This window comes from Eleutherodactylus coqui, chromosome 7 (assembly GCF_035609145.1).
Source record: "Eleutherodactylus coqui strain aEleCoq1 chromosome 7, aEleCoq1.hap1, whole genome shotgun sequence".
Lineage (NCBI taxonomy): Eukaryota > Metazoa > Chordata > Amphibia > Anura > Eleutherodactylidae > Eleutherodactylus > Eleutherodactylus coqui.
The window spans coordinates 50,565,529-50,589,988 of NC_089843.1; the positions used below are offsets into that span (position 1 = coordinate 50,565,529).

Consider the following 24,460-nt stretch of genomic DNA (forward strand, 5'->3'; position numbering starts at 1 on the left):
TATACTGCTGTGGTAACATGAAAACTGTGCTGTGATTGGTTGCTATATATTATACTGCCGAGGCAAAATGAATGCTGCGCTGTGATTGGTTGCTATTTCTTATATTGCTGAGGCAGAATAAAAGCTGCGCTGAAATGGGTTGTTATTAGAGATGACCGAGCATACTCGGTAAGGACAGATACTCGAGCGAGTATCGTCGTTACCGAGTACTTGCCTACGGGAGAGAGCAAGACATTCAGTTTTAATTGCCCATTTCATTGGGTGTGCTAGCATTCGGTATAGCCTCTGGCAGCTGTGATAACAAGGTACAATGCTGTCTTCGGCCATCTTTGCCTTTGCTATATTTGGCATGGGCTGTATAATCAGTCAACACCCCTTTTTTCCAGCTTATATACCTATAAGGCCGGTCTCACGCGGTCGAGATTCTCACGCACGTTTTGTGCGTTACGAGACTCGCAAAACCCACATCAATATGAACTCCGTTCTTTTGAATGGAGTCCTACACCTGGGCAGTGTTTTCCATCACTGCGATATGGTGAGGGGAAAAAATGCTGCATGTTCTATATTTTTGCGTTCCTCGTGACTCTTATGGGACTTAAATACATTGTGCGATGCAAGGTCTCCCATTGAATTTAATGGGAAGCAGTTCTGATCAGTTATCACACGTGAAACTTGTATCAGAGGATCAGAATTTCGCAGAAGGGTGCGAGGCGATTTTTGTCTGAAAATCGCTGCGCATCCGTGGGTAAACGCAGGTTGACGAACTCGATACTCGGCCCGATATCGCGCTCGCCCGTGTGCAGGTAGCCCAAGAATGGTTACTGGGTTCACTTGCATGTTATAGGGGGCTGTATGCCCAATATCATAAAGAATCTATACATTAAATCTCACCAGTGTCACGGGAGGCGGTACGCGGCACAGGTTTCAGGATGCGATAGCGCTAACAGAGTTACCAAAAATATACAAAGTTTACTTAAGATTACAAAAATGTCCGGTTAGGTACTGGTATCTGCCCTGACTCTGTTCTACGAATATTACTCTCTACAGGTAACGAGATAACAATGATACTTAGAAACAGTATTAATGATATTTGAAGGAGTTAGTCCTATCACAATAGAATACAGTTCACATGGTTCAATACACAGTCCTGAGCAAGGCTATAACCTCACTGATATCAATAAAATATAACTCGCGGTGGTCTATGGTGTTGAGTCTCTGTCTGTAACTTTCCGTTGCTGCAGAGTTCCCTATACAACAGGCCTGTGTGCACACTTATCACTTGTATTGGAGTCGACCTCACTTACAGTTTGGCGCTTGCGATGGAAAGAATTGCTGTCCAGATGCTCCCTTAGCCAGTCTCCAACAGTTCAATCCAGTGACACGGGGGCTTTTTGGATCTGCACTTGCAACTACTGTCCTTCCTGTACATCGTTGCTCTGTCACTTACAGTGTTTCACTAGATTCAAGGCGATCCTGTTGCCTCACTTCTCAGAAGTTGAGCTCTTCTCACACTCAGAGATGTGTTCCACAATGTCCTTCAATACTAGCAACTGCTACTCTGCAGCGGCCTGCGCTCCCAGTCTGTCCGACCAGCAGCACTTCTGACAACTGCAGTCTCTGCTCTGCTGCTGTGTCGCAGCAAACAACTTTCATAGTCTAATCTGTCCATGCTTCCTAGTGAAATCAAGTGGGGGTATACACTTCTGTATGGCCATATTAATGCACTTTGTAATATACATCGTGCATTAAATATGAGCCATACAGAAGTTATACACTTACCCCCTCCGGTGCTGGCGTCCCCGTCTCCATGGCTACGACTAATTTCTGCATCTTCTGGCTTCTTTAGACGCGCTTGCGCTGTCCGGTCTTCTGCTCTGTTGAATGGGGCCGCTCCGGCGTGCTCGCGCCGGAGAGCTGGTCTGCGCATCGTCATCGTAGCTCCGCCTCCGTCACGTGGTGCCGATCAGCCAATTAGGTGGCTGTAATCGGCAGTGGAACGCAACACAGGAGTAGATAATCCATGGTGCACCATGGGAGAAGACCCGCGGTGCACCATGGGAGAAGACCGCGGTGCATCCTTGGGAAAGGACTGGCGGCCATCTTTAAAAGAAGAAAAGAAGAAACTGCCCGAACGGGGATGCAGGTAAGCAATTTTTTTTTTTTTAAATAACAAAGGGATTGTTTTTAACAGGGCACAATGTGGGGGTATGTAGAAAAAAAAAATTTTGATTTCGCCGCGGGACAACCCCTTTAATTCAAATTATCGCAAAAATTCTTGTACGAGACAATTGTCACACATCTCACAGATCATTGCAGTGGCAAACAGTTAACCCTTTTTGGGCAGCCGATTACACCAGCTTAAAGGGGTTGTCCCGCGGCAGCAAGTGGGTCTATACACTTCTGTATGGCCATATTAATGCACTTTGTAATGTACATTGTGCATTAATTGTGAGCCATACAGAAGTTATAAAAAGTTTTATACTTACCTGCTCCGTTGCTAGCGTCCTCGTTCCCATGGAGCCGACTAATTTTCGCCCTCCGATGGCCAAATTAGCCGCGCTTGCGCAGTCCGGGTCTTCTGCTCTCTTCAATGGAGCCGCTCGTGCAGAATGCCAGCTCCGTGTAGCTCCGCCCCGTCACGTGCCGATTCCAGACAATCAGTAGGCTGGAATCGGCAATGGACCGCACAGAAGAGCTGCGGTCCACGGAGGAAGAGGATCCCGGCGGCCATCTTCACCGGTAAGTATAGAAGTCACCGGAGCGCGGGGATTCAGGTAAGCGCTCTGGTAAGCTTTCTTTAGGTCCCTGCATCGGGGTTGTCTCGCGCCGACCGGGGGGGGGGTTGAAAAAAAAAAAAACACGTTTCGGCGCGGGACAACCCCTTTAACTAGGCAGCTGAGGAGTCCTTGCCAGCAGCTCTCAGCCAGTTGGAGTAGAGTGGCCGAGAGCCGCTGATTGATACGGGTCTCTGACATTGAGCCAGTGATGCTGATTGGATTTAGACATTGCACTGGTAGTGGAGGTTGACTTGGAGCCAGCAATATCACAGCTTTTTACATTGGAACACTCTGCTATCTAATGTAGCTGCTAAGCTAACCTAATGTGCTGTCCAGACCTGTCATATTGCCCAATATATGGGCTTCTTCCAGGTGTTTCTATTTCAAGCTGGTAACTAGACTAACATAAACTATAAATATTCAAGTAAAGGTAATGATCTCACCTATGTAGCAGGTTATGTCAGCTCCCGTCTTATATTTCTTGCTGTGTCCTCTTTTCAGCATGAAGAAAGCAGTCTCTCATCCATACCGCTCGATCCTGGGAGGTTTCTTGACACATGGCATTTAAATGATAGGAGCTTGTATGCATAGAGATAAAAGCTTTCTTCTATTTATTCAGTACTAGCTTACCCGTCGCGCATTGCTGCGAAGACAGACATACATACATACATTCGTTTTTATATATCTAGATAACAACCAATCACAGCGCAACATTAATTTTATCTCAGCGGTATAATATATAGCAACCAATCACAGCGCAGCTTTCATGTTGCCTCAGCAGTATAATATATAGCAACCAATCACAGCACAGCGTTCATGTTACCTCAGTGGTATAATATATAGCAACCAATCACAGCACAGCGTTCATGTTACCTCAGTGGTATAATATATAGCAACCAATCACAGCACAGCTTTCATTTTACCTCAGCAGTATAAGAAATAGCAACCAATCACAGCGCAGCTTTCATGTTACCTCAGCATTCTCAATATCCAGCAATTGTCTTGCGAAACGTTCGGCGGATGCATCATTTTGTAGTTGAACACTCATCCCGTTACTCGTAATGCCTTTTGCTTTCGTGCTTGAGATGGAAATCAAACGATCTTTGTCTGGGGGGCATAACTGTCGGCGATGCTCGCACGCGCGCCACCTATCGTAGGATAGTTGTACTATGCCAGTAATCTTCCCAGGAGTGTACTCAACAACTTCCCAAAGTTTCATGGTGATTGGATGAATGGTGTAGTCAAAATTTTACGTGCGGAATCTAATTCTCTCACTTCCTGATATATATAAATGAATGTATGTATGTCAGTCTGTCTGTCTGTCCTTTATGCATTACTACACCAATCATCCAATTGCCATGAGACTTTGGGAAGTTGCTGAGTACACTCCTGGGAAGATTACTCGCATAGTACATCTATCCCACGATAGGTGGCGCGCGTGCAAGCATCGCCGACAGTTATGCCCCCCAGACAAAGATCATTTGATTTCCATCTCAAGCACGAAAGCAAAAGGCATTACGAGCAACGGGATGAGTGTTCAACTACAAAATGATGCATCCGCCGAACGTTTCGCAAGACAATTGCTGGATATTGAGAATGCTAAAGTAAAATGAAAGCTGTGCTGTGATTGGTTGTTATGTATTATACCGATGAGGTAAAATGAAAGCTGAGCTGTGATTGGTTGTTATATATTATACTGCTGAGGTAAAATGAAAGCTGTGCTGTGATTGGTTGTTATGTATTATACCGATGAGGTAAAATGAAAGCTGAGCTGTGATTGGTTGTTATATATTATACTGCTGAGGTAAAATGAAAGCTGAGCTGTGATTGGTTGTTATGTATTATACCGATGAGGTAAAATGAAAGCTGAGCTGTGATTGGTTGTTATATATTATACTGCTGAGGTAAAATGAAAGCTGTGCTGTGATTGGTTGTTATGTATTATACCGATGAGGTAAAATGAAAGCTGAGCTGTGATTGGTTGTTATATATTATACTGCTGAGGTAAAATGAAAGCTGTGCTGTGATTGGTTGTTATGTATTATACCGATGAGGTAAAATGAAAGCTGAGCTGTGATTGGTTGTTATATATTATACTGCTGAGGTAAAATGAAAGCTGAGCTGTGATTGGTTGTTATGTATTATACCGATGAGGTAAAATGAAAGCTGAGCTGTGATTGGTTGTTATATATTATACTGCTGAGGTAAAATGAAAGCTGTGCTGTGATTGGTTGTTATGTATTATACCGATGAGGTAAAATGAAAGCTGAGCTGTGATTGGTTGTTATATATTATACTGCTGAGGTAAAATGAAAGCTGTGCTGTGATTGGTTGTTATGTATTATACCGATGAGGTAAAATGAAAGCTGAGCTGTGATTGGTTGTTATATATTATACTGCTGAGGTAAAATGAAAGCTGTGCTGTGATTGGTTGTTATGTATTATACCGATGAGGTAAAATGAAAGCTGAGCTGTGATTGGTTGTTATATATTATACTGCTGAGGTAAAATGAAAGCTGAGCTGTGATTGGTTGTTATATATTATACCGATGAGGTAAAATGAAAGCTGAGCTGTGATTGGTTGTTATATATTATACCGATGAGGTAAAATGAAAGCTGAGCTGTGATTGGTTGCTATTTCTTATACTGCTGAGGTAACATGAAAGCTGTGCTGTGATTGGTTGCTATATATTATACTGCTGAGGCAACATGAAAGCTGTGCTATGATTGGTTGCTACTTATACTGCTGAGGTTACATGAAAGCTGTGCTGTGATTGGTTGCTATTTCTTACACTGCTGAGGTAAAATGAAAGCTGTGCTGTGATTGGTTGCTGTATATTATACCGCTGAGGTAAAATGAATGCTGCGCTGTGATTGGTTGCTATTTTTTGTATTGCTGAGGCAAAATAAAAGTTGCGCTGTGATTGGCTGTTATTTCTCTTACTGCTGAGGTAACATGAAAGCTGCGCTGTGATTGGTTGTTATATTTTATACTGCTAAGGTAACATGAAAGCTGCGCTGTGATTGGTTGTTATATATTATACCACTGAGGTAACATGAAAGCTGCGCTGTGATTGGTTGTTATCTAGATATATAAAAACGAATGTATGTATGTCTGTCTGTCTTCGCAGCAACGCGCGACGGGTAAGCTAGTACTGAATAAATAGAAGAAAGCTTTTATCTCTATGCATCCAAGCTCCTATCATTTAAATGCCATGTAACATAAACTATCCTGTATTACAGCCGATAGACTAATTGTCAAATATAGAAATTATTATATTTAGAGATGAGCGAACGTACTCGGTAAGGCCGATTTCGCAATCGAGCACCGCGATTTTCGAGTACTTCACTACTCAGGTGAAAAGATTCGGGGTGCGCCGTGGGTGAGCGGAGGGTTGCAGAGGGGAGTGGGGGGGAGAGGGAGAGAGAGAGCTCCCCCTGTTCCACGCTGCTACCCCCCGCTCCACCATGCCACGCCCCGCCCCGCTCCCCGGCGCCCCCCCGAATCTTTTCACCCGAGTAGTGAAGTACTCGAAAATCGCGGTGCTTGATCGAGTAATTTCTCGAAACGAGTACGTTCGCTCATCTCTAATTATATTTCATCGGGCCATTTGACCCATTAAGCAGGCAATAGGGTCACCTATGACCCCTCTTACCAATTTCATAGTGCTTAGCTACTATGGTTGAATAGTTTCCAATACTAGGGCGAGTTATTTTCCAGGTTTCCTAAGATCCAGAGTAGATCCCTTTCTGGCTTATTTGCTTACATCCTCATTTGCATTGTCCTGGGTTGACCTGGATGGGAATAATGTCAGCGGTCTAGTTCCTCCACAATATGTAGATGTTTTTCTGTATGTCCACATTTGCCTACAAGTGCGACCTGCTGAGGACAATACATACACTATGCAATGGGATCTGTGCTTTCTCCTCTTCATGTGGCATAGGATATTATTAACTTTGCCTTAGGCCGCCTGCAGATGACCGGGTCGGATCCCGCTGCGAGAATTCTCACAGCGGGACCCGACCCGAGCGCCTGCAGAGACCAGTGTGGCACTCACCTCTTCCGCGGCTCCGGCTCTGTGATGTGCATGCGCAGAGTGGAGCCGGCGGCCCGGGAGTGACATTTCTGTGCGGGCCTCCTTGAGACCGGCACAGAAATAGAGCATGCCGCGATTTATTTTCCGTGTGCATTTTTACGTGGACAAATCGCGTCCGTCTGCATAGGATTGCGCATTGTAATGCAATCCCGCCGCAGAATTTTTTCGCCCGTGTGCAGGGGGCCTTACAGTTTGAGGGAGGGGTTGTCCATCTCTCAGCAGTAAACTATGGTTCAGCGGTCATATGTTGTAATTAAATCCGCCCTACATTTCTGCATCATCAGAATCGGCACAAGAAAGACTGCAGGGCATGTATTATAGGGACATGTAGGAGAGGCCTTTACCTAAATGGGTATTTAAACCTTCATAAGTGCATGCACAGAAATAAATGAGATGGCTGATGCATCCTTGGAGGCTTTAGGCTGCCAGCAGCCCCAGTGGCGACTGGGGAGACGTCTGCACAATTCTCTAAGGAGAATTGTAAAAGCTTTTGTTAATATATTGTGTAATATGCATGCTAGAAGTTTTAGGAAGGACTGCTTCATATAACAAAGAGCGTCTCTCTCTTTGGAGGACCCGGCCTCCAATATGCGAGCGGTGTAATGCTTCCTTTCCCCAGTGATGGCGCTGGCAGGAAATTGAACAGTTGCTGCAAGGTTCCTCCACAAATTAGGAGTTCCCAAAAGCACTACACCATTATTTTTAGAAAACCCTAAGGGATTGTAAAATGGGGACAACCCCTTTAAACGGAACCTGTCAGGTCCATAATGGCACCCTGGCACAACAATACAGTGACAGACAAGCTGATTTCAACCGTCTGTCATTTATCACTTCGGGAGTTTTGGAAAACTTATATTTTAAAGTTTGCAGCGTGGGGCAGAGATGAGCCCACTGTGATGAATTAATATTCATATATTCACTGCTCACCCTGCTTCCTCCTGACGCTGATTGACAGGTTTCTCCTTATTAAACCAGGTTTGATTGGCTGTAATGTCGCCAATGAATCAGCCATGGAATGATGGTTCATACAAATGATTGTTGTCCATTGGGAATTATCGTTTGTGTTATTTTTGGACAAAATTGACCATCTCGGGTTCTGGTGTGTGTTCAGCTCTACTGTACATAAAGAGAGATTGAGTGAGCAGTGAATATATGAATATTAATTAGCTGCACTTGACTCATCACTGTAAGATTTTGAAATGTAAGTTTTCCAAAACTCCAGAAGTGATTAGTAAAGGTGACAGACCGCTGAAATCAGAGTATCTGTCACTATACTGCAGTGCCCACAGTCCGGACTAGGAAAGCAAACACACCTCCCTGCAAAGTTGAAAAATAATTATTAGAGATGAGCGAGCGTACTCGGAAAAGCACTACTCGCTCGAGTAATTTACTTTATCCGAGTATCACTGTGCTCGTCCCTGAAGATTCGGGTGCCGCTGCGGCTGACAGGTGAGTCGCAGCGGGGAGCAGGGGAGAGCGGGCGGGAGAGAGGGAGAGAAAGATCTTACCTCCGTTCCTCCCCGCTCTCCCCTGCAGCTCCCCGCTCCGTGCCGGCACCCGAATCTTCAGGGACGAGCACAGCGATACTCGGATAAAGCAAATTACTCGAGCGAGTAGTGCTTTTCCGAGTACGCTCGCTCATCTCTAAATTAATTATCTATCTTCACTAGATAAACTGAAACTAAGTGACTAGTGAACAAATTCTCGCTTGTAACCCCGTTGGTGGCCGTCTTTACACGGAACAACTGTCGCTTTAATTCGCTCTATAGAGCGACTACTCGGATGATAGATGTCCCATGTGAAGCCACCTTATCATAATGTTGTCCGTGCTGGCTTACTACTTTATGAAGAGCACAGTGTAGGTATTTGCATTGTAATTAAGTGTTGTCTTTCTTCCCAGAATGCCCACACATTCGCCAAAAGCATTATGGAGGCCCAGTGCAGGCCAGGATTTGCAAGACGGGAAATGAAGCGCTTATTTGGAAACAAATACAGCATGGACCTGGAAGGCTTTCTTAAGAAGAACAAGTCCTTGAACAAATCCTTGTATCAGTATGCGCCTCCCTTTGGGTTCGGCCGGTACCTCAAGGAAGTTTATGACATTTTAGAAATGATTACTGATGAGGATCTTCCTATGGGGCTAAGTGCAAAAGACTGCAAGCGCTGCATCGTCATTGGGAGTGGTGGAATCCTCCATGGTCTGCAGCTGGGGAGTGCAATCAACAATTATGACATTGTCATCAGGTAGGAAGGTGTCTCTTGTAGTGATGAGTGAACTTTTGAGGTTCACATTGCGCAGCGTCCTGTAGGGTGGCTCTGGACACATGGCATACGCTGAAGAGCTGCGAGGGCAAGATGCTGGCTTGTCACGGCGGCTCTTACCATGCTTCCTCCTGGAGAGACGCACACAGCCAAGACTAGGTTAGCACCAGGTCTCTTCCGGACATCCTTAGCTTGGGGGTGCCCAATAGATGTAGAATAGGGAAAGAGTTTGTCCGGGTGATGCCAGCATTCCGGTACAGACCAGAATGAGCTGCAGACAGATATGAAGTATCTCAGGTCCCTGGGAACGGTCAGGCCTGGAATAACTTTACTTGGCAAACTTCAACAATACAAGGCACAAGTTAGAGCAATGACAGTGGAGGGAATTACTAGACTTGAACAATAGTACCTCCACTCAGTGATCCAGACTTTAGGACGTCCGGGTGTTTAAGACAAATGGGTATACGTCTATGTGGTGATCCACTAGCTCCGGACGGCCGCGTAGAAAAATAAGACAGTGCCTCTGCACTGGGCCTTGACAAGCATTCATTCACGGTTACTCTCGTTCTGCTTAGGTGGGGCTCACTCTTTCCTCCTTACATGCACATCCAAGCTGGGAAAGCCTCTCCTCCTCTTCCATGCTGCATTACATGAGAGTTAAAGGTACCCCCATGTAGCTGGACCTCTTCATTAGGACTCCAGAAGACCTGGACTCCCTTTTCCACTTTCAAGCACTCACATTTATAATCTCACTCATACCACGTGACAGGACATGAATTGATACATTCACATGCACTCTGCAGACTTTTGCAAACACTTAACCTCTCACTTGCTGCAGCTGTGCAATACACATAACAGAATGACTGGACAATTTTGCACAAAGCATCTACATAAGACATACGTGTATGACAATATGGAGGGGGCCAGGAAAGCATGTACTGGGCCACTACACCTTGTCTGGTTCACTGAAAGCTTGGTTTGATCTGAATTAGTTTGAACTGAACTGAAAGTTCACCAAAACCCTTAAAACTGGTGTATAACACTGAGAGCCATAAAAGCCTGTGTATAACACTCTGAGAGTATTACACATGGCTTTTATGGGTCTTAGACAGTGTTGTGAGAGACATGATAATTAGTCAGTGTAAAATGTCTATTGATTTGTACTAAACTAGAGGTATTACGCAGCTGTAGTGACTTTAACTCTTAGAGGCTAATGACTGCATAATTTCATTACAGTAATTGCTGGGCAATGGCATGGTGAAAGATGTGTGTGTAATATAATGTTGACTTTGCACAAAGGTTCCACAAGCAGGCTCTTAAAGAGTTAAGTCACATTCCAATACTGAAGAAGCCCCCTCACCCACTCTCCAGCTTCTGAGCACATGCAATAGAACAAAGGACTGGCTTATACACAGTGGACTTTGGAGAGGGGTGGGGGATTCTATATCATCCGACAAATGAGAATCCTATATGTTACTGATGTAATCTGTTGCACGCCCATTAAAGGGCAGTTATCATGTATTACAATAAAAAGCCTGAGGCTCTACTAAAAAGAGAGACTCCCAGCTTAGACCGGCACTTGTGTCTGATCTGGTCGATGATGTGTGCACACTATACAATTTGGAAGCTACAGAATACCCCAAAACCTGCTGGAGAAAAATATGATCCAGTTCAGTGTTATACACCAGTGTTCAGGACTCTGCTAAAAGTTTGGTTTATCATGAATCAGAACCAAGCTTTTAGCAGAATTTGACCCCAAACAGGGTTCTATGGGTTTGGTCTACTAAACACTGGTCTCTAGTATGATGATGATCATGGATGCATTAAATGGGACCGGTCAGTGGGGTATGTCTTTGGATAGAGAGATAATTCTAAAAAATATATATTTAATAGTTCACTTCTAGGATCAGATATGACTGCTTTTGTTTAGACTCTTGGCACTTTGTTTGCCCCAGGATTTCAGTACTTTCAACTGGCCTGGTGGTTTAAGGTAAGGAAAAAAGGGAAAAAAACGTAAAAGTCAGAGTGATTGGAAAACCTAAAAAAGCTATATTCACCTCATCCAATGCTCCACCAGTGCCTAGTACCCCACTGCTCTCTACTTTTGGCTGCTGCATCGATGACATCTTGACAATGGGACAAGTGACAGAGGCAGTTTAATCACAGTCTACAGCAAGCTGGTGATTGGCTGCAGAGGGTCACTTGCCCCTGTAGTGAGTAAAATCACACTGGCTCACAGGTAGTGAAAACTAACAGCAGGACATCCATAACAGATGGACAGGGGTCTGCTGCTTGTGATCCCTGGTGATCAACTGTTCTCCTGGGCCTGTCAATTTGTATAGAGAGCTGTCTTTGTGCAGGAAGCAGACAGCTCCGTACATTGTGTAATGGTCCCACCTGGTATTGCCGGCTCAGTCCCATTGAAGTTAATGAGACTGAGATTAGGTCATCAATAGTAAGAAGTGGGGCAACCGCTTTAAGTTTTGATTAAATAGCATTCTAAAATTTGGAAAACCTAAATTTGATAATGGGCTAAAGTTTTTTTTTATTTTTTAAGCTAAAATCTATAATTCTCAAATACATTTTCATGTCTTGGGTTGGACTTGGAGTCTGAAACCACACAATGAGATGATTTCTTTGTGTTACCTGCAGATTAAACAGTGCTCCAGTTCATGGCTATGAGCAGGATGTTGGGCATAATACCACCATTAGATTGACGTATCCAGAGGGGGCACCGGTCTCAGAGCAGGAGTATTTCAATACCAGTCTTTTTGTCAATGTCATCTTCAAACATGCAGACCTCTTATGGCTACAGGCCATGCTGAAGAACGAGAAGCTGGTGAGTAGATGCTGTCCAATGCATGGAAAATATAGGAAGATTTTCTGATTATTCATGGGGTGCATGCTATATCACATTGGCGTACACATATTGTACTACTACTATTATTTACCAATGTGGAGAGTGTCTCTGTGTGCAGCTCCTGCTTTGTATATAGTGCAGTCTGCAGTACCTTAGGTTGACTTGCAACCATTTAATCTCCTAGGGCTCTGCTGTACAGCAGAATGCTGCCTCATGCTTCATAGACTTGTTTTAGGTCCTTTCTACTCAGACTTCAGCAAGTGTAAGAAGAGTGTGCAGTTTGGGGTTAAAAATAAGTTGAAAGTGCCAAAACGTTTGGTGTATATTACATCAGGCCACCCACTTTCCTAGTAGTCACAGCAGGTCCCACCTCCTTAGTGATCTAAGCATGAAAACCCTCCAAAGTAAGTAGTAATAAGCTTCCTCCTTACAGTAGTCACAGCTTTGTTTCCCAAATTGCCCACCCTCATAATAGAAAACCCCTCTCCCCACACAATAGCCACCCAGCCCCACACCCATGTATTCATCTTTCATGATGCACCATTTCCAGCCCCTCACCCATGTACTCACCTACTATGATGCACCATTTGCAGCCCCTCACCCATGTATTCACTTTCCATGATGCACCCTCTCCAGCCCCTCACCCATGTATTCACCGTCCATGATGCACCCTCACCCATGTATTCACCTTCCATGATGCACCCTCACCCATGTATTCACCTTCCATGATGCACCCTCACCCATGTATTCACTTTCCATGATGCACCCACGAAATTTGCGAACCTCACCTGTTTGTTCTCATTTGATAGTTTATTTGCAGTGTAACTAGCGCAGCTTAACAAATATATCACTGAGGCAGAGGGATAAAGAAGAGTATTGCAAATAATTCACTGTGTGGATCCCTTAAAATATAACTTTTATTAAATAATTTCTAAAATTATAATGCCTCACAGACACAACAAGAAACAAAAGGACAAAAAAAGAGGACAAGATTAAATGAAAATAAAAAACTAAAGCCCACTAAGTGGCAGCCCCTAGCCCGACTGGACAAGCGAAACAAGGGGTATTGAGTTACAGAATTCTCCTGACCACCAAAATCTTTAATGTCACCGTAACGAATGTATGTTACACTTTTGGAGACCAATTGGGGGGAGAGATTGTAATATATATACCCCTAGTTATGCGATTCGGGATTTGTGTCCCAATGATGGTCACCTAAAGGGGCTAATTCACAACAATGGTTGTGTGCTGCAAGAGCTTTTTCTACATTCCACCAATAATTTTCTAGAGAGTTCAAGTCCGACAACTGTGATGGCCACTAAAAAAGTTTCCAGGACGTCTTCTGAAACCAAGTCTTGGTGGACTTTGAAGTATGCTTGGGATCATTGTCTTGTTAGGAGGTCTAGTGGTGTCAAAGCTTCAGCTTCCTCACAGAAGACATGATGTTTTCTCCAAGGATTTTGTGATACAGCATCCAGTTTGCCCTCTACACATTGCAGGTTTCCAGTGCCAGAGGAAGCATAGCAACCCCAGAGCATCACCCAGACACCGCCATGCTTCACTGCAGGCAGGAGGTTCTTTTCATTCTTCCTCCTCCAAACATTTAGCTGATCCATAGACCTGAAAGGTTCCAGTTTTGTTTCATCACTTCACAAAACAGAATTTGGAGCTGACGTTTCTTGTGCTTTTGGGTCAGTAGAGGGTTTATATTTTGGGAGTTCGGACACAGAAGAAGAAACAATCCAGCAGCACTCAAATTAACCACCTCAGGGGGAGGTGGAAAAAATGCAAGTAACAAACGAGTCAGAGTCTGCCTTCTCGTTTTATAGAATGAACATGGAACAATAAAGATCTTTTAGTATTTTACGTAATCCCTCTATGCTGCCACTCTTTTCATTACTGGGGAGTTCGGACACGAAAACCTTTAGAGTTTACTATGTACCTTACTGTGCAAATGGAAACTTCAGTGCCTGCTGCCACCAAATCTTGCTGTAGGCTTTTTTCAGTCATTTGAGGGGTTTTGACCACCTGCCTCCTTAGAAATCTGGTGTCAGCCGGTGATAACTTTCTCTTTCTGTCACATCCAGCTAGAGTATCTAGTGTTCCTTTAACTTTGAGCTTGTGAAGTATGCTTCTAACTGAGTCTCTAGTAACATGGAGTGTCTTTGCTATCTGTATACTTTTCCTTGTCTGTAGAAGGCAAGGACCTCTTAACTTTTAGGACCACTCTCTTGACGTAGCCATAGTTCTAACCGGCATTTAAATGTCAACAAAGTCCTAACCAGTGTAGGGTTTTATTGTATCTTGACGCCACCGGAAGCTAGGGGTTTCACAGGGCTTTCATGGAGGAACGTCCCTGTCACACCCCTAGCTCCTGATTGGCTGAATAGCTGCAGGTCCTGTAAGCCCATGATTTCCCCTCCTGGCTCGTTTCAATAACTCTCCTTGGAGGATTGCCTTGGCCTTGGTCCCCTGGCTGCAGTGAGTAGTGTACTACTACTCCCCCACCCCACCTGCCTGTGCTGTTCTCCCTGCAGACGGTACCGCTCCTGCTGTTTGCCGGCGCCTCAGCCAGCTGTACTGCTCTCATTGTTTGCTCGGTCCTGCTGCAGTGTCCCAATGGCACTTGGGGCATTGTAGAAGGCGGCGTTGTCAGGCTCGCTGCTCTCCTCCGGCGGCTGTGCCTGTGGCGGTGCTGCTCCTGTGGTGTGGCCTCCCTGCTGCCGACCCCACTCTGCGCGTTAGCATAGAAGGGGGGGGAGGGTGCCGCCTTCTAGTGCGCCGGCAGGGAAGCCCCTTGCACCTGTAGCTGCAGCAGGGTCCGCTGTCTACTATTAAAATACAATAAGCTGGAGGCTCACCTTACTGGGCTGCCAGGACCAGCAGCCCAGCCAGCTCTCCAGCCAATCGCGTACAGGGCACGTCACCCCCCTGTCAATCTTGACTCCACCAGTACTTCCTAGTGGCATCAAGATACAATAATACCCCTCTGCAGATATTTAATGCATTTAATTTCAGACATACCTGATGCAACTAATGAAGCCTTTGATTAGTTGCATCAGATGCACTTGAGACAACACCTGATTTGCAATGTATACTCTTATTAGGAATTCTATTCAGGGGCTTGAATAATTTTGAGACTGCAGTTTAAATTTCTTGATTTTTATTTTTTTTTTGCAAAGAGTTAAACGTTTGTAAATTTACTAAATAAACCTGGTTTGCAATGGGGCTTGAATACTTTTAATTGCAAATGTACATCTAAAACAGCTTATTGCTTCCTGCATTGGTCTGTGCTAACAGAGACTGATGTAGAAGGGGCTCACGGGGCTGTTAATATATGATTGCTATGTGCTCTCTCTTCCTGGAAGGAATGGCCTCTGATCACTTCTACATGGAGATGTGGAGCTTTATGCATTCAGCTAATGGTGGAAACAACGGGTTTGCTAGGGCTAATTGGCTAATTATCGCAGCGGCTTGCCGGCTTTCTTTTGTCCAGTCCCTGTAGTAAGTTATGTGCTGAGTGCCTTGGAAAGGAGTCTTGGGGCAACCTTGAAATTGCTGTGAACTTAGACCTACCCTGGTGTAGTTGGTGCAAACACATTAAATCTCATCCTCACCCAAACTGAAAAAGGTGTAGCGTAAGGAAACACAATTGTTTGTCTGTCCCTGTCTTTACAGCGGCCATAGACAATAGATACTTTCTCCGTATAATTCATCACACTTTGCTTCACTTCGCAGTCCACCTGGAACAAGTTATATTTCTGGAAGGATGTTGTAGAAAAGCTACCGGTTAAATCTCAACAAATCCGGATCCTGAATCCACTCATAGTCAAAGAGACGGCTCTGGACATCCTGCAGTTTTCCCCACCTAAGTGGAGGTCATGGGGCTGCGCCAAGGTAGGTTGAGTCAAGGATGTGTAGGGAGTAATAAACTATAATAATGGGTTTCCTCTGAGGCTTGCCACCAATTGTCAATGAAAGGGAGGACGCCCACTCTTCAGGCCGTTATGATACATCACCACCTTCCTTCTACTAATTATAAGCTCTGTCTACAGCTGCTTAGTGCCATGTTAGCTCAGGCGTGGGTGTCTTTACAAGTAACGTCAGCTATATTACCACCACTAACTAGAAGCCTTCAATTCATATGACACATTGTTAAAGAAATAAAAAGCTCCTGTCCTTTCTGTTTCTGGAAAAGCTGGTAACAACCAACATGGCTGCCAATAGAGCTTATAAAGTGGTTGTCAGCCAGCTTAACTTGCCCCCTTGGAAGGCATATTTGACTAGTAATATAGCAATATGGGAACAGGTTGTATCACTACAATACGAGGCAGATTTGCCTTTCAGGAGTCTTTATAGACTGACTGACAACAACTGTTGGAGTAGAAATGGTTGTCCAAACTCGATGACAAACAAGAAGTCCTACTGTCTATACCATTGACTCATTAAGCTTGTGGTTTGCTACTTCAATCCCCAAAGCAGCTATAAACGGAGAATAGTCATCTGCTGAGTACAACTCCTATTGTTTGGCAACAGATCAGCTGGCACTTGGAAATGTGATGGTGGACATACTGGTTGTCACCCAGTTTTCCCAAGTTGGAACGCGAAAAGCACTGGTGGCCTATATCTACATCTAGGACTCGAGTTGCAGTTAGACATTCCTTCACCTGGGGCAAAGGATTTAGTTTGCAGCCCTGGTCTTGTTTTCAAATATCAAGGTCAAAACGGCGGTTCTTTTGTGCCGTTCAGGCGTCAAGCACATGAGATGCATGCCCTATTATTTGTTTTCCCAGCTACACCCTCGGCACGATTCTACAGGCTGACGACCGACTACGCCGGTCCCAACAGCAGAAGTAGACCAATCATAGTCACTCGCTAAGTGGCATACCTGTGGCTAGACAACTAACCAACCTGTTAGGGAGTATAAAGGATGCATAAATGAAGAGATCATACTTGTGAACTCTCCTGGGAACATCTAGGAGGCTCCCAAAAAAATGGGAAACCTCATGCAAAAGTTGGTAAGTCTCCAGGGCGATGGAAAAGCATATCGTAAAGTAGCGCTCTGTGAACATTTACCAAGCATGGGATGGGAGTGGGATAACGAGGCGTGTAGCTTATGAAAAATGAGCATGGTTTAAGAAAAGAGGGCCTGTATATACCCCAAAAACCTCTCTCTGACCACAATATCACAAAGTTGGCAAGTATGGACTCTCTTGAATTACCCTTCAAGATCAAGTCTGTGCAAATCTATCCCATGTGGACATGACCTTACAGTGCTGAAATCCCAGGAAAGTTTGTTACTACAACAAACTTTTTGTTCAGGGCTACAGGGAGCTGTCACTCAGATGACATCATCAGGGCTTGAACGAATCAGGTCCTGAAGATGGCACTCGAAATACAGGTTGCTAATAAGTCCTATTTGGATGTTTTACCTACTCAGGAGAACACGATTGCCCGCTGAGTGTGGAACATAAATTTTACGTCGCTGCTGCACAAAGCCTACAGTGGGCAGTTGCAAAGCTGTTAAACAATACAGACAACAATATGAAGTTCTCCCCTCATTATAACATCTGTCTTGTTTTTCTTCTAGGACATCCCCACCACTGGAGCTGTAGCCGTAGTTCTGGCCACCCATTTATGTGATGAAGTGAGTATAGCCGGCTTCGGATATGACCTCAGTCAGCCGAATACACCCTTGTATTACTTTGATAACCTGTGCATGGACCTGATGAACCACCAATCAATGCATGACATCGACAAGGAGAAGAAGCTGCTGCAGACATTGGTGCGAGAAGGCGTGGTGAAGGACTTAAGTGGAGGACTCCATTGTGAATTCTGTCCCTCCAATCAGACTCACAGGGTTTCCACCACTGCATAGATATTTGGTTTTTTTTAGACTTGGATTTGGATTATCGTATCATACGATGAGAGACCGCTCCTTCAAGTGATATAAATACTGGGTTTGCCTCCTGTGGAGTATCCATTGTATTCCTGCATTGATGTTGATCTCCAGGACACTTTGGAAAATCAGGGTTGTCCGCTCTCCATCCATGGCGGGAGTGTGGAGACATTCCGGAAATTGACAGATAACTAGTCATAGCAGGAAATGCTGCAAAACCATCATACAATATCTGAAGTACCTGTTGGTTTCCTCATCCGCCATCTTTAAAATAGCAGGCTATGTTCACAAGGATATGGCGGCCCACACATTTTCAGCTTCTAACATCATCGTCATCCAACGAACAAAACTGGCGTCAATCTAAGACACTCAAGACGACATTTCCCAGTTTGTATTGGCATTCTTTAGCGGTTAGAGCATGCTGGGAGTTGTAGTATCACTGGACAGAAAAAAGGCAGCAGACAATCATTTTTAATTCTGCAATGTTGATTTAATCACCATTGTGTCTAGTTACCCCATTCTTAGAATGGGGAAAGTGTTTGCCCCCCCAGGACATCATTGCTTGTGTGGTGATGCCAGCTGGGCATGCTATTGTTATTTGAAGTGGACAATCTGCATCATGCTGTATTCTATTTTGCTCACATGGCAGCTTTGAAAATCCATTTATGGAGACTTAAATAGCAGAACTGTCATTTATCCTCTCATATGGAGGTTTCCCTCTTCCAGTCTTGGGTAGTGACTTGAAGCGCTGCCTTATATATCGCACTTGCTTCTTCATGCCATCTGCAACTTTTCATTTCATAGATGCTTAAAATATTGCAAAACCACTTGTGGAGGATGACTGGGCTCCATATAGTCACACCATGTACCTCTTTGCAGGTCCTCGTACATGTGCAATCACATGGGTTGTACAGGATTGGAAAAACATGGCTGCTTTCTTCCAAAACTGTGCTGCAACTGCCTTCAGGTTGTATGTGGTATTACAGCTCAGCCCTATTCACTTTAAGTGACTCTCCGGATTCGGGACAAAATTCTGCTCTAAGGAGGGGGGGGGGGGGTATATTACCAGCAGTTTTTCTTCTTGGACACCCTTTCAATTCGCCAATTTCGAGACTCAAAATGGCTGTAGCAATTTTCTGACTACCTGTGCCCTGCTCTCTAATTGGCCAGTGTTGGTCATATGAACAGCTCTGACCAATCAGAGAGCAGGTGTAGGGCAGTGGTAGTCTAATGCTACCAATGCACTGTGAGGATTTGAGAGTCTGAAGATTGTGTCGGACATTTTGAACAGCTTAAAATGGGACCTAGAATCAGTTGATCGGCGGGGGAGCAGAGAAGAAATATTGCAGGTAATAAACTCCCTATCCCTGTGGTCCCAGGTCAGAATTTTGTTGCAAAGCCAGAGCTGAGCTGCAATATCAGACACAACCCAAGGACAGTTGTAGCACCAAATATTTCTAATCTTGAACAATCCCTTTTAAGGCTGTAACTCGTGACATCCCCCACAATCCGTCGCACTTGATTTGTGGACAATTCTAGTTACAGTGAAGGAAATAAGTATTTGATCCCTTGCTGCTTTTGTAAATGTGTCATCTGTCAAAGACATGAACAGTCTATAATTTTTAGGGTAGGTTAATTTTAACAGTGAGAGATAGAATATCCAAAAAAAATCCAGAAAATCACATTGTCTAAATTATATATATTTATTTGCACTTTGCACAGAGAAATAAGTATTTGATCCCTTTGCAAACAAGACTTAATACTTGGTGGCAAAACCCTTGTTGCCAAGCACAGCAGTCAGATGGTTGTTGTAGTTGATGATGAGGTTTGCGCACATGTCAGAAAGAATTTTGGTCCACTTCTCTTTGCAGATCATCTCCAAATCATTAAGATTTCGAGGCTGTCGCTTGGCAACTCTGATCTTCAGCTCCCTCCATAAGTTTTCTATGGGATTAAGGTCTGGAGACTGGCTAGGCCACTCCATGACCTTAATGTGCTTCTTTTTGATCCACTCCTTTGTTGCCTTGGCTGTATGTTTTGGGTCATTGTCATGCTGGAAGACCAAGCCACGACCCATTTTTAATATCCTGGTGGTGATGTGGTGAAGTAGTCCCATGCCGTTAGCAGACAAACACCCCCAAAACATGTTTCCACCTTCATGCTTGACAGTGGGGACGGCGTTCTTTGGGTCATAGGCAGCATTTCTCTTCCTCCAAACACGGTGAGTTGAGTTAATGCCAAAAAGCTCAATTTTTGTCTCATCTTACCCCAGCACCTTCTCCCAATCACTCTTAGAATCATCCAAACTTCACACAAGTTTTTAACACTAGTTTTAATAGAAATGCTTCATAGTTTTTTACTTGGTGTTTCTATGTAGAAGTTTTTAATTTTAAAAGGACAATTTTCTTAAGACGATTCTGTATATTTCAGTTCAAGCGTTTACTCCATTGCAGGCAATGGGATTCTGTGTGTTATTTTGTACCAGTATTAGGCTCTGGCCTTTGCAGAGTAATGGAAAACTATGCAAGCAGAATAATATGTGCATGTACAATGTAGGAGAAAGTTCCAAAGATAAACCCAGGACAAGCAAAACTTAAAGGCGTGCTCCAGCCTATGGAGATGAGAAGACTTTGCTCACAAGTTAGCATTATAGCAAGTGGAAGTCCATTTTTCTGATACAGAGCATGAAAATTCTAGGAAGGCACACAGATTCACTATGGGTCAGCATTATTTATGCCGCTATATGGTGCTTCATAAAAAAATTGTAGGTACATCATGGGTCTATAGCAATCTATGGGCATCGTGTTATGGTTTGTGCAATAGAGATGCATAATACAGCCATTGACCCTCCTAAATTTATGATCATTGGTGGACATCCTCCATCCAGGTACCTGAGACAGACTACTCCAGAAAACCAGAGACATTCATTCAAGCCTTCATGCACTTGCTGTGTTGGCACTTCCAGTGGGAAAGGCCATGTATGAATCTGTATGACTGAGCCAGTCGTTCATACATTGCTATGTTGGGTCTTCCAATGTACATACATGAATGAACTCTCATGACTAAATGGCATTTTCATGTATGTACTTTAGAAAGCCAACATGGCACATATATGAATGATTGGCTCTGCCTTTCTGAAGTACTTTGCCTTTATGAGGCTGATTTGATATATCTATATATTCATCCACTCAGAGTATGACTTTAGAGCTGTATTGATACGACGGATTTTAAAACCTGTGTAAATTCCGCCTCCCACGCGCTGTGTATATATAGATCTATTATGTCACATTGAATGGAACCAATTCACATAGGTTGCCAGAGGAGGTGGTGAGTTCTTCTTCAATGGAAGTGTTAGAAGTGTTAGAAGTGTGCCAGCACTTAGAGAGTACAACAATCTACTTCAAATAAGACCCAAAGTCTTGGGTGAACAGCATTTGCTGTCCTAATGCATATCCATAATATATCGTTCCCTTTTAAGAAATAAATTGGTTAAATTTGCACGCAATTTTTTTTAACTAGACAAAAGACACGAAAATTAAAGTTTTCTTCCTTTTATATCGCATATTGCTGTTATCTAGGTCGTATATGTGCCTGGTTTGCCTAAACACTCAGGAATATTACATATGAAGAGATTTTCTTGAACAATTTTTTTTATTAAAAAGTATTTAAAGTGACCATCCAGTTTCGGGACAGTTGTTCTTCTCTGCCACCTCTTCAATTCACCAGTTTTGAGCCCTGTTTTTGGCCATCCATGATGGCTGCAGTAATTTTCTAACTACCTAATGCACACTGTGCTCTGCTTTTTATTTGACCAGTGCTGATCACATGAGCAGCTCAAGCCAATCAAAGTGCAATTATAGTGCATTAGTGGTTTAACACAAGCAATGCACTGTGAGGATTAGGTACTCTGAAGATTGTGTCGTTAGCGTTAATGGGTGCTTAGGCATCCAGTTTGCTCAGAGACGGAGCATAAAAGAGACCTGAGAAAACGGACCCATCCCTGCACTGGGAAAAAGGCTCCCGACGAGGAGCTTCCAACGAGACACCCTTTGTCTGAAAAATATTTGCTGTAACACAGTCTGAACATATGATGTCTCTGGCATGGTAACCCTACACTGCCGCAAAGTGGCGCCAGTGAGAGGAACCCACCTCGGAAACCCAAGGATCCACTTGCGTTGTCAAGAGCACAAGCAGAGAGCCAGGGCGACTGAAGAATGCCACTAGAGAGGGGTAAACTTGCGAATTACGACCGAGCCCACTTGTGACTGTCTCGTCCTATGGGACTAGACTTCATCAACTTGGGCCAAGATACCACAAGCAGTGGGGTAACATGCAACGGGACTATAACGACCTGCTTTTGATTACAAAGAAACTTCCGCCTCTCGCTTAGAAGAGAGACGAGTAGACTGGGCGAGCTGTACGTGACGGCACCATCAGAAAGAGGGGATGAAACTTAAAGTGACCAAGTTGAACGTCAGGGTCCGCTGGAGTCCAGACTGTAAACACCCGGCTAGGCAGGTTGTCGTAATGACAGCACCGCTGTTGAAGGGTTAGTAGGAAGCACCCCAAGTAATGCATGGGAGCTACCGCTACCAGAGGGAATGGAGAGATGGAGACACATGGCTCTAAAATACCATTAGTATCAGCCTTCTGAGATTGTGACATTGGCCACAGCCTCCACCTTCTGCACGGGCCCTGAAGAAGTCTAGGCCTAGGAAAAAAAGGTGTCTGAGTTGTTAAGCCACGGTGACTCCCTACCAAGATGTCACTGCCACCGCATGACTCCAACCAGGCATCATAAACCGTAACATAACCGCCAAATTACCCCTGGACGTGAGTTTTGCTGGTCCCCTTGTGGAACCCTGGTTTTATTGAATGCTGAGAATGAAAAGATAGGAGTTCTGCATGAGCCGATAGTAATTGTGATTTCCATGAGCGGATTTAAAATTACAGCATATTCTATTTTTGTGCAGAATCCGTGCAGATAGTCAATGGAAGCCATCAACTGGCAGCCCTTCCACAATTGACATTGCGGATAGGCCGCGGGAACCCACATCATTGTCTAGCAACAGCGCAGGACAAACAAATATTTAAACAAATCTGTACTGCGCATGGCCGATGGCGAGCGTCTGCAGTCATCAGCATTACAGAAATGACAGCCACGCAGGATCACTGGCCAGGGTCAGCCGGATTCAGCCGCAGGCTGCCTTCTGTCCCCCCTCCAACCACTCCATATGCTTTATTGTCTTCCTCATATGCCACCGCCATCCCTGGATACTGTGAAAGGAAGCTCTTCTATGCTGCAAACACCTTCTTACCTTCACAGTGTGCGATCACCGCTGGACCAGATACACCGACAGGGCTCAGTGTATTGGGTTGTAACATATAACAATGAATACCCAATGCTTTGAGAGCTCCTGTCAAAGTAGAGTGGAAAGCTTTTCTTCATTAATGGTGGAAAAGAAGGATATGGAGGAGCACTGAGCAGTGGAGTAGAGAGTAGAGGTGCTGTTGGGACTGCAGGTTGAAGATTTCTCTAAGAGCTTGTTGATCTTGTGTTTGAAGTATGTGGAAAAATTCTCAGCTGAGATGAGACGTGTGCAGGGGGCACCAAGGGGTGGAGAATAGATGTCTGAGGTTGGGAGACCGAGAAGATATGACAGTAGCAAAGTAATTCAGTTTGGCAAAATGAGTGCAGACGTGACGTGGAAGACTGCTTGTTAGTATGTAGGTAGGCCGTCCTTGGAGTGCATATTCTTCCAAGGCTGCCCAGCAACCCTGGCCACTTGCCACAGCTTTTTGAAGATTTGATTTATTACTCCGTCACGTTCTGTTTTGTGTATGAGGTGAGTTGGGAGCTGAAGTGATTGTGGTGTTACAATAGACAGTGTCTACATTATGAAGTGACGGTCTGATAGAGAGCGTGTGAATATCAAAACCTTAGGGTTCCCATGATTGCATTTGTTTTGGCCTGGGGGACAGTCAAAGGGAAAGTAAAGAAATTGTGGTCAGATAGGAGCGGAGGGAAGTTTGGATTTTAAATCAGGTTGTCTTCTTTAAACTATCCTTTTAAGGTAAATACAGATCTCCGCTTGCAGTCATCGAATGAAAACACCGGAGGACATTTTGAAAAGGCTTTACACCAGTTTTCTGGAGTAGAAAAGTCACAAAATTTTGCACAAGGACTACTTGTACGAAAAATGTTGGTGACCTTTCCGCCTTCTTGACACTTTTTTTTGAAATGTAGGAGGCGGCATGGTCACCCCGAACCCACAGATTTATGTATAATTTGCGCCATGCACAGGTGTAAAGTCTGTCAGAAAGGTATGACTGGTCAGGACTAGGCGTACATTTTTGTGACGTCACACGAAGCTGCGCTTAATGCATGGAGATGCGCGCGTCTTTTCATTTTCTGGGGAAATCTTACTAAGCCCGGTGCAGGAAATGCCCGGCTTTAGTAAATTTCTCCCATTGTTCCACAAGGCTAGCCCCGGCCGTAACATCCACAAGATGAAGACCAGGCATTAAAGATTGCTTCCACCCTTAGAAAAATAATTTTCTTTGA

The 24,460-nt window shown here is 44.3% G+C and overlaps 1 protein-coding gene across 2 annotated transcripts in view; it reads left to right on the forward strand.

Moving 5' to 3' along the window:
- Window positions 1–18,573, forward strand: part of LOC136572441 (lactosylceramide alpha-2,3-sialyltransferase-like) — a 35,189-nt gene extending 16,616 nt beyond the window's left edge. For both annotated transcript variants that reach the window (XM_066572997.1, XM_066572998.1), the window contains exons 4-7: window positions 8,775–9,118; window positions 11,789–11,975; window positions 15,735–15,893; window positions 17,587–18,573. In XM_066572997.1, coding sequence (XP_066429094.1) covers window positions 8,775–9,118; window positions 11,789–11,975; window positions 15,735–15,893; window positions 17,587–17,874 — 978 coding nt within the window. In that variant the 3' untranslated portion in view covers window positions 17,875–18,573. The remainder of the gene's footprint in view (window positions 1–8,774; window positions 9,119–11,788; window positions 11,976–15,734; window positions 15,894–17,586) is intronic.
- The last annotated feature ends 5,887 nt before the right edge of the window (window positions 18,574–24,460 follow it).